Genomic DNA, 10,523 nt, shown 5'->3' with positions numbered 1-10,523 from the left:
TCCGCTCTCATAAATCTTCCCTTTATTCACTTTTTGACAATCACAAGGAAAACGTAGAAAAGAAAGGTATAAATAAGACATGAATCGGGGACGCGCAGGAACAGACGAGGGTATTTACAACGAGACCACGTGGAAGTGGGTGACAGGGCCCGAGAAGCCATCATATCCCCCCTAGCAACCAGATATCTATAACATTGGTTGCTATGGACAAGATATTAGAGATGCACAATTACTGCCTGGCCGCGGTGATCGGAGAGACTGGTTGCTATGGCTGTGTTCCTTGACAACCATTATGGCTGTTCCTGTATCCATAGCAACCAGTCCTGCCCTGGAAGTTCCTTACATTTTTCCAGTCCCTAAAAGTGATGGGACCGACCCCGGACTCCAAAAACATAAATAATAATCACACTTGTCCTCAGTCTTTTGGGAGGAAATGACAAAAGTTTTACAACATTTAGAGCCCCCCCCCCCCGGACAAAAATGAGGTCACCATGACGATCCAGCAGCACTCAATGCACCCCCACCACATAGGAGCCCCCTATTTCAGGAGCCCTAGCCCACAATCTCAGAGGCGTCCCCTCCCGCGATAAAGTGCGTCCTGTATCGGGACACGTCGCCAAATAAAAAGCACGCCCCTGGTCATGTGACAGACGCCGCCGGCGACTGCAACCAATGGATGACTGCGATAGAACGACAGGTCAATAATAAATAAATCACATAATAGCAGAAAGACGGGCGGTGCGAGCGAGGAGCCGGGGTGCGGGCGAGGAGCCGGGTGCACAGAGCGCAGGTCGGCTCTGCTATATATATATTTTGTCAGTTTGGTCCCCTCATTGTCACCGTCCTCCTCCTAATAGCACACGACCTCAAAGATGGAGAGCGGCAAACGCCTCTGCTGAAACACTCTGTGCTGCGGGGGGGGGGGGGGCTCCTCACAGCTGGGCCGTCCCTCCGCTCCAACCTCCCGAACATCCTCGCCATCTCCTCCACTGCAACCAACCAATCAGAATGAAGAGTTTGGCCCGGAGTTTCGTTGGTCACGTGACTTCTCCTCCGGTAACGTCACAGTCCTGATCTCCAAACAGAGAAAAAAGTGCTAAAAAACCGGAGAGTCGCAGAGTGTACAGGGGCCATTCAGTAAGCGCTTAATCCACTCCAGGTCTGGAAGAGAAGATACAAAAACATCAGGAGGGGTGCGGGGGGGCAGGGGTCTACAGCGAGCGAGGGGAATGAGGGAACGGGGGAGTCTGCAGCAAAGGAGGGGGGACAAGTCTATAGAGAGATAAGAGGAACGGGGTGGGGGTTTAGGACCTGGGGATGGAGTAGTCTAGTCTACAGAGATAGAAGGGGACAAGTCTAGGATAACAGGGGGAGGGGGGCTAGTCTATAGAGTGACGAGGACCAGGGGAAGAGAGAAGAAAGGATGTGATGGGGTGGTAGTCTACAGAGAGACGAGGACCAAAGGACAGAGAGAAAAGGACGAGATGGTGGGGTAGTCTACAGAAAGACAAGGACCAGAGGACAGAGAGAAAAGGACGAGATGGTGGGGTAGTCTACAGAAAGACAAGGACCAGAGGACAGAGAGAAAAGGATGAGATGGTGGGGTAGTCTACAGAGATGAGGACCAGAGGACAGAGAGAAAAGGACGAGATGGGGGGGTAGTCTACAGAAAGACAAGGACCAGAGGACAGAGAGAAAAGGACGAGTCTAGGATAAGAGGAGGGGGGATGGGGAGTAGTCTACAAAGAGAGAGGGGGATGAGTCTAGGATAAGTGTGGGCTGGGGAGTAGTCTACAGAGAGGAGGAGAGGAGTCTTGGATAAGAGAATGAGAGTGGGTGTAGTCCACAGGGAGGAGTTCCAGGGGACGGAGGAGTGGTCTACAGAGAGAACAGAATGTAAGAGGGTGAGGGGGATCTGGTGACGGGGGAGAGGGGGGTGGAAGGAGGTTAAGTACTTTATAGAGAGAGGAGGACCAGGGGACAGAGAGAGAGGGACGAGGCTAAGATAAGAGGACCAGGGGACAGTAGTCTACAGAGAGATTAAAAAAAAACAAAAAAAAAAAACAGGGGACGGGGGGGGGGGGGGGGGTTTAAGAGTCTACAGAGAGAGAAAAGAAGAGGACGAGGTGACGAGGAGGAAAACTAGTTCTGCCATTATAAGATCGTGACCAGTGTTACCTTCAGGGACGGGGCCGCCGGGCGATGCTGTCGTGCAGTAGGCACCTCCGGTACTCCAGGGTCTGACACGCCTGGTAGGTCAGGGAACACCTAAAATGAGTCCAGATATGAGAAGGACACCACTGAGAGGACAAGCCCTCACCTAATGATCCGGGAGGCGGAGGTGTGACCTCAATCCACCACTGATCCTTAGAATAAAGAGGATGGGGCCCATTCTAAGGGTGGATTATGGCCCCCTCCCCCAAAACGTCTCCTTCAGTCTCAGGATCCCGGAGGTCGTTCCCCACCGATCATAGAAGTGTTGGCATCATGTATCACAGGGTTCCCTTCATTCCCAGAACTGGTCGGGGGTCCCATACTTCAGACCCCACTATATAGTGACCGCGTAATCTGCCATCACCATTCCAGTACAAGACGTTACACTGATATAATCCTGCAATTGTGCATGCCGCCTGCAGTGTAAAGAATGGTGGCCGTGACTGTATGGCTACATTAATATATCCAGTATATTCTAGATCCCAGATCTATCAATAAAATGGGGGGGGGGGGGGGGGTTTACACTGAAGGCTGCAGCCAGACAATATTATAAGTGACTTATTTGCTCACGGTATAGACTATCGCCCCATGGAAATTCGCGGGGGTGACGCCGCCCTCACCTCTGCCACAGGTGTCCGTTTGGGCACAGGGCCTTCTTACTGTCCGTGAAGGGTAACACCTCTTTGCACAGGCTGCAGTACTCGGGGAACGTCTGCTTGTTCATCTTCTTCTCCACGTGTCCAATCAGGACCTGCAGGGGTTAATGTTACAAAAAAAATAAGTCTGAAATGGCTGATAACAGAGAGAACTGTTTATAGCACTACTGAGATTTGCTGATTTAAGCTTTGGTATTAACAAAAAAAAAAAAAAGTAAAGATATGATGGAAAAGTGGCGCACCTGTGCAGTCCGGTCCTCGCTGTCCTTGTTGGCCATGAGGTAGGCGCAGACGCCCCGGTAGGGATGGCGGTGTACTCGGTGATCCCCCGTGTGCAGATAGACCTGCCCCAGGACGCGCTTCATGTGCTCCCGGGTCAGATGTGCCTCCACAGCATCGATCTTCTGCTGGATCTCCTGCAGACCCTCTTCTGCCGGAGGACACCCCCCATCAGGCTCTGCCGAGTCTCTGCCGCTTTGGCTGGGGCTGATGGGACTCACCTGCCCGTCCTGCTCCTCGGCCGCGCTGAGCTCTACCTCCGCCACCTTTGACACTTTGGACTCCTTGGAGCACGGCTTCCACACCGTCCGAGGACGACTTCTTGAAGGACTGGGTACCAAATTCTCAGAAGGAAGAGGCGGAACCTCCAGAAGTACAGGGGTCCGCCCTCCACCATCTTTTTATCCAGGGCGTCTGTCAGGAATTGGGGGATGATCTTATCCTTCAGGACCTTCCATCGTACCAGATCCGTCAGATCCATCTGCCGGAAGAAGTTCTGACACGAGGACTCCAGGAGCTGAGCGGCCGCCTCCTCAAAGGTCTTGAGGGCCACAAAATGGACTTGATAGTTCTTGGTGACGGGATGGATGCCGTTGTTCATACCCTCCGACGTGACGCAGGCGAGGTAGGCGCCGTACGCGGCTGATGGCGATGCCGTGAGACTTCACCACGCCAAACATGTCCGACAGCTTGATGAGCTGGTGCTCGAACGTCAGAGCCACGTTGGTGAAGATGGGGATGAGCTGCTGGACCTTCCCGTCCATAGAGCAGGTGTAGATGGTGCCGTTCTGCCGGTCCACCGCCATGGAGACAATCGGCAAGGAGTGGAGTCCCGGTCACGTGGGAATTGTGAACGTTCAGGCCGGCTTTGGATATTAACAGTAAGCACCAGAAGACGTAGGATCCCCGCGCCGCCACCACCAGGCTGCAGCGGCACTTCTGGTAGGGGTGGTAGAGCGAGATGCACTTGATACTGTGCACCGGCAGGCGGTCAACGTCCTGCCAGAGGATGACCGGCTGCCGTAAAGTGAAATACCCCTTTACAGCCTTTAGGTTGACCGGGATGATTTTCACAGGACCCAGGGCGCTCCCGATGATCAGGCCGCTCATTTTCCGGTTGCTGTGCTCGTACTCCCACCAGGCCAGGACGCTGGGGGACTGGATCCCGGAGGGGATGGTGCTGCAGGAGATGATGGAGGCGCCGTCCTTGATGGGCAGCTGGAATTGCCACACGGCAACGTCCCCGTTTTCAAACAGAACGGCCAGAAGGACGGTGTCCACGTCCCGGCAGGTGTTGTTTTCTAGGATCTCTTGGGTGGTACATATGCCCGACCACTCCATCCTCACCGGAGTCTGCATACTGTGCCGGCCGCTCAAACTCCGCAAACTCCTCCAGGTCGCCAGCTTTGTCCACACTCGTCATCACGTAGTCGCTCTGAGCCAGGCGGTCGCCGTACATGTCCGTCAGGTCCGCCAGCTGAAGCCACTGAAGGCGGTCAAAATTGGCATTGACGGTCAGCCGGTTATCCAAGGTCAGGAGCGCCAAGAGGCATCTACCATTGGCATCGCAGCCCACCGGGGACCAGCAGGCGTACTTGTATCCCTGCAGAGCGGGCAGCGCCTTCCCTTCCGGGTTGAATACTCGGTCCAGCATGAACTTCTGACTGACCGACGGGTCCATGGATCTGGAGAACTTCGCCCGACATTCCTCCACGTCTTTTGGAGACCCAACCTGGAAGGAAAGAAGGAGCGCTATTATTATTAACCCCTTCTCTACCACAGACCGCCAGGGATGTTTCTAGTAACACACCCTCTGCTAGAGACCACAAAGGATGTTACCATTTGAACTCCATCTTTGACACAGGCTACCAGGCCGGGCACCCCTCTCCCTCCCAGGCACCCCTCTGCCTCTCCGGCGGCCAGGCACCCCTCTCCCTCCTGGGCACCCCCCGCCCCAACTCCTCCCCAGCGGCCGGGCACCCCCCCGCCCCAACTCCTCCCTGGCGGCCAGGCACCCCTCTCCCTCCTGGGCACCCCCCCGCCCCAACTCCTCCCCGGCGGCCGGGCACCGCCCGCCCCAACTCCTCCCCGGCAGCCAGGCACCCCTCTCCCTCCTGGGCACCCCCGCCCCGAACTCCTCCCCGGCGGCCGGGCACCCCCCGCCCCAACTCCTCCCCGGCAGCCAGGCACCCCTCTCCCTCCTGGGCACCCCCCCACCCCAACTCCTCCCCGGCAGCCGGACACCCCCGCCCCCACTCTCGCTTCTCCCCGGCGGCCGGGCACCCCTCTCCCTTACTCCTCCCCGGCGGCCGGGCACCCCTCTCCCTCCTGGGCACCCCCTGCCCCAACTCCTCCCCGGCGGCCGGGCACCCCCCGCCCCAACTCCTCCCCGCCCCCACTCTCGCTTCTCCCCGGCGGCCGGGCACCCCTCTCCCTTACTCCTCCCCGGCGGCCGGGCACCCCTCTCTCCCTTACTCCTCCCCGGCGGCCGGACACCCCTCTCTCCCTTACTCCTCCCCGGCGGCCGGGCACCCCTCTCCCTTATTCCTCCCCGGCGGCCGGGCACCCCTCTCCCTTACTCCTCCCCGGCGGCCGGGCACCCCTCTCCCTTACTCCTCCCCGGCGGCCGGGCACCCCTCTCCCTTACTCCTCCCCGGCGGCTCGGGCAACCCCTCTCCCCCTTAGTCCTCCCCGGCGGGCTCGGGCACCCCTCTCCCCCTTAGTCCTCCCCGGCGGCCGGGCACCCTCTCTCCCCTTAGTCCTCCCCGGCGGCCGGGCACCCCTCTCTCCCTTAGTCCTCCCCGGCGGCCGGGCACCCCTCTCTCCCTTTAGTCCTCCCCGGCGGCCGGGCACCCCTCTCTCCCTTAGTCCTCCCCCGGCGGCCGGGCACCCCTCTCTCCCTTAGTCCTCCCCGGCGGCCGGGGCACCCCCTCGTCCCTTAGTCCTCCCCGGCGGTCCGGGCACCCCTCTCTCCCTTAGTCCTCCCCGTCGGCCGGGCACCCCTCTCTCCCTTAGTCCTCCCCGGCGGCCGGGCACCCCTCTCTCCCTTAGTCCTCCCCGGCGGCCGGGGGCACCCCTCTCTCCCTTAGTCCTCCCCGGCGGCCGGGCACCCCTCTCTCCCTTAGTCCTCCCCGGCGGCCGGAGCACCCCTCTCTCCCTTAGTCCTCACCCGGCGGCCGGGCACCCCTCTCGCTCCCTTTAGTCCTCCCCGGCGGCCGGGCACCCCTCTCTCTCCCTTAGTCCTCCCCGGCGGCCGGGCACCCCTCTCTCTCCCTTAGTCCTCCCCGGCGGTCCGGGCACCCCTCTCTCTCCCCTTAGTCCTCCCCGGCGGCCGGGCACCCCTCTCTCCCTTAGTCCTCCCCGGCGGCCGGGCAGCCCCTCTCTCCCTTAGTCTCCCCGGCGGCGGTCCTCCGGCGGCCCGGGGCACCCTCTCTACCCTTAGTCCTCCCCGGCGGCCGGGCACCCCTCTCTCCTTAGTCCTCCCCGGCGGCCGGGCACCCCTCTCTCCCTTAGTCCTCCCCGGCGGCCGGGGCACCCCTCTCTCCCTTAGTCCTCCCGGCGGCCGGGCACCCCTCTCTCCCTTAGTCCTCCGCCGGCGGCCGGGCACCCCTCTCTCCCTTAGTCCTCCCCGGCGGCCGGGCACCCCTCTCTCCTTAGTCCTCCCCGGCGGCCGGGCCCCCTCTCTCCCTTAGTCCTCCCGGCGGTCCGGCACCCCTCTCTCCCTTAGTCCTCCCCGGCGGACGGGCACCCCTCTCTCCCTTAGTCCTCCCCGGCGGCCGGGCACCCCCCTCTCCCTTAGTCCGTCCCCGGCGGCCGGGCACCCCTCTCTCCCTTAGTCCTCCCCGGCGGCCTGGGCACCATCTCTCCCTTAGTCCTCCCCGGCGGCCGGGCACCCCTCTCTCCCTTAGTCCTCCCCCGGCTGGGGCACCCCTCTCTCCCTTAGTCCTCCCCGGCGGCCGGGCACCCCTCTCTCCCTTAGTCCTCCCCGGCGGCCGGGCACCCCTCTCTCCCTTAGGCCTCCCGGCGCCGGGCACCCTCTCTCCTTAGTCCTCCCCGGCGGCCGGGCACCCCCTCTCTCCCTTAGTCCTCCCGGCGGCCGGGCACCCCTCTCTCCCTTAGTCCTCCCCGGCGGCCGGGCACCCCTCTCTCCCTTAGTCCTCCCCGGCGGTCCGGGCACCCCTCTCTCCCTTAGTCCTCCCCGGCGGGCTCGGGCACCCCTCTCTCCCTTAGTCCTCCCCGGCGGCCGGGCACCCCTCTCTCCCTTAGTCCTCCCCGGCAGGCCGGGCACCCCTCTCTCCCTTAGTCCTCCCCGGCGGCCGGGCACCCCTCTCTCCCTTAGTCCTCCCCGGCGGCCGGGCACCCCTCTCTCCCTTAGTCCTCCCCGGCGGGCCGGGCACCCCTCTCTCCCTTAGTCCTCCCCGGCGGCCGGGCACCCCTCTCTCCCTTAGTCCTCCCCGGCGGCCGGGCACCCCTCTCTCCCTTAGTCCTCCCCGGCGGCCGGGCACCCCTCTCTCCCTTAGTCCTCCCCGGCGGCCGGGCACCCCTCTCTCCCTTAGTCCTCCCCGGCGGCCGGGCACCCCTCTCTCCCTTAGTCCTCCCCGGCGGCCGGAGCACCCCTCTCTCCCTTACGTCCTCCCCGGCGGCCGGGCACCGCCTCTCTCCCCTTACTCCTCCCCGGCGGTCCGGGCACCCCTCTCCCTTAGTCCTCCCCGGCGGCCGGGCACCCCTCTCCCTTAGTCCTCCCCGGCGGCCGGGCACCCCTCTCCCTTACTCCTCCCCGGCGGCCGGGCACCCCTCTCCCTCTAATCCTCCCCGGCGGCCGGGCACCCCTCTCCCCTAATCCTCCCCGGCGGCCGGGCACCCCTCTCTCCCTTATTCCTCCCCGGCGGCCGGGCACCCCTCTCTCCCTTATTCCTCCCCGGCGGCCGGGCACCCCTCTCCCTTACTCCTCCCCGGCGGCCGGGCACCCCTCTCCCTTACTCCTCCCCGGCGGCCGGGCACCCCTCTCCCCTACTCCTCCCCGGCGGCCGGGCAACCCCTCTCTCCCTTAGTCCTCCCCGGCGGTCCGGGCACCCCTCTCCCTTACTCCTCCCCCGGTCGGCCGGGCACCCCTCTCCCTTAGTCCTCCCCGGCGGCCGGGCACCCCTCTCCCCTACTCCTCCCCGGCGGCCGGGCACCCCTCTCTCCCTTAGTCCTCCCCGGCGGCCGGGCACCCCTCTCCCTTACTCCTCCCCGGCGGCCGGGCACCCCTCTCCCTTACTCCTCCCCGGCGGCCGGGCACCCCTCTCCTCCTTACTCCTCCCCGGAGGCCGGGCACCCCTCTCCCTTACTCCTCCCCGGCGGCCGGGCACCCCTCTCCCTTACTCCTCCCCGGCGGCCGGCTTCTTCCCCCCCGGAGGCTGAGGTCGCCGGTGTCCGCGCTCACCTACCCGGAGGACGCAGAGTCTTCTGCGGGGCGGGCACACAGGTGCGGTGCAGGGACAGCTCGGGGCCGCCGCTGTGGATGTCACACACCTGCTCCAGCACGGACACGTTACTGCTGGTGCACACCGCCACCCGGTGATCCTCCGACCAGGACAGCGGCTCCAGCCCCGTCACCCGGGTGCAGCAGCCTCACCGCCGGCTCCCGCTTGATGACCGAGAGGCGGAAGCTCGGACGCGGCTCCTGCTCCGCACCTGGCGGCTGGCGGCGACCCGGCTACTGACATCTTCCCCCGTTACAGGGCGACGTCATCACAGCGGGACACGCATTCAGCCAGGCCCCCGCCGCCCATGGAGACGGGACTTGCACCTCTACCGCCTGTCGGAGTCACTGTTTTGGCAATATGCGGCCACAGGGGAGGAGCTATCCATCAGCAGCAGCCAATTAGATTCTTTCTTTTAACTTTGCAGCACACGGGTAGCGTATGAAAGCAGATATTTGATTGGTTGCTGGGTAGAATATAAATGGAGTTATGTAGTTGCAATCACCGTCTGTAATGGCGACATATTTGTGTACACCGTGCTGGAAAGCGGCACACCGGCCAGTGTGCAGAGACGGGAGAGTGAGCACAGCGGCCGGCATATCATTAATGCTCAACCAAACCTTCCCAGACTGTAGTGTAGTAACTGTCTCTGGTGAAGCCGCTTAGTGCTACCTCTATATGGCCTCCATACAGTATGACGTCCCCAGTGTCATCCACACACAGTATAATGCCCCCACAGTGCCCTCCGCACAGTATAATGCCCCCACAGTGCCCTCCGCACAGTATAATGCCCCCACAGTGCCCTCCGCACAGTATAATGCCCCCACAGTGCCCTCCGCACAGTATAATGCCCCCACAGTGCCCCCCAAACAGTATAATGCCCCCACAGTGCAATCCACACAGTATAATGCCCCCACAGTGCCCTCCGCACAGTATAATGCCCCCACAGTGCCCCCCAAACAGTATAATGCCCCCACAGTGCTCTCCACACAGTATAATGCCCCCACAGTGTAATCCGCACAGTATAATGCCCCCACAGTGCCCTCCACACAGTATAATGCCCCCACAGTGCTCTCCACACAGTATAATGCCCCCACAGTGCTCTCCACACAGTATAATGCCCCCACAGTGCTCTCCACACAGTATAATGCCCCCACAGTGCCCTCCGCACAGTATAATGCCCCCACAGTGCCCTCCGCACAGTATAATGCCCCCACAGTGCTCTCCACACAGTATAATGCCCCCACAGTGCCCCCCAAACAGTATAATGCCCCCACAGTGCAATCCGCACAGTATAATGCCCCCACAGTGCCCTCCGCACAGTATAATGCCCCCACAGTGCTCTCCACACAGTATAATGCCCCCACAGTGCTCTCCACACAGTATAATGCCCCCACAGTGCTCTCCACACAGTATAATGCCCCCACAGTGCAATCCACACAGTATAATGCCCCCACAGTGCTCTCCACACAGTGTAATGCCCCCACAGTGCCCTCCGCACAGTATAATGCCCCCACAGTGCAATCCACACAGTATAATGCCCCCACAGTGCTCTCCACACAGTATAATTCCCCCACAGTGCAATCCACACAGTATAATGCCCCCACAGTGCCCCCCCAAACAGTATAATGCCCCCACAGTGCTCTCCACACAGTATAATGCCCCCACAGTGCCCGCCGCACAGTATAATGCCCCCACAGTGCCCTCCGCACAGTATAATGCCCCCACAGTGTAATCCACACAGTATAATGCCCCCACAGTGCAATCCACACAGTATAATGCCCCCACAGTGTAATCCACACAGTATAATTCCCCCACAGTGCAATCCACACAGCATAATGCCCCCACAGTGCCCCCCAAACAGTATAATGCCCCCACAGTGCTCTCCACACAGTATAATGTCCCCACA

At 61.7% G+C, this 10,523-nt stretch overlaps 1 protein-coding gene across 1 annotated transcript; it reads right to left on the bottom strand.

The window, feature by feature from the left end:
* GTF3C4 (general transcription factor IIIC subunit 4) lies at positions 1 to 9,137 on the bottom strand. The gene is given in 14 exon segments (XM_075324938.1): positions 1 to 1,161; positions 2,179 to 2,191; positions 2,193 to 2,268; positions 2,835 to 2,965; positions 3,113 to 3,455; positions 3,457 to 3,482; positions 3,484 to 3,789; positions 3,791 to 3,982; positions 3,984 to 4,517; positions 4,519 to 4,881; positions 8,579 to 8,590; positions 8,592 to 8,747; positions 8,749 to 8,832; positions 9,120 to 9,137. Coding segments are annotated over 14 exon segments (2,319 nt in total). The 3' UTR covers positions 1 to 1,096.
* Between the last annotated feature and the right edge of the window lie 1,386 nt (positions 9,138 to 10,523).

The sequence above is a fragment of the Anomaloglossus baeobatrachus genome, chromosome 9 (genome assembly GCF_048569485.1).
Source record: "Anomaloglossus baeobatrachus isolate aAnoBae1 chromosome 9, aAnoBae1.hap1, whole genome shotgun sequence".
In the NCBI taxonomy this organism is placed as follows: Eukaryota; Metazoa; Chordata; class Amphibia; order Anura; family Aromobatidae; genus Anomaloglossus; species Anomaloglossus baeobatrachus.
Note: the sequence above shows the minus strand (reverse complement) of the source record. Positions and strands in the feature narration are given on the sequence as shown.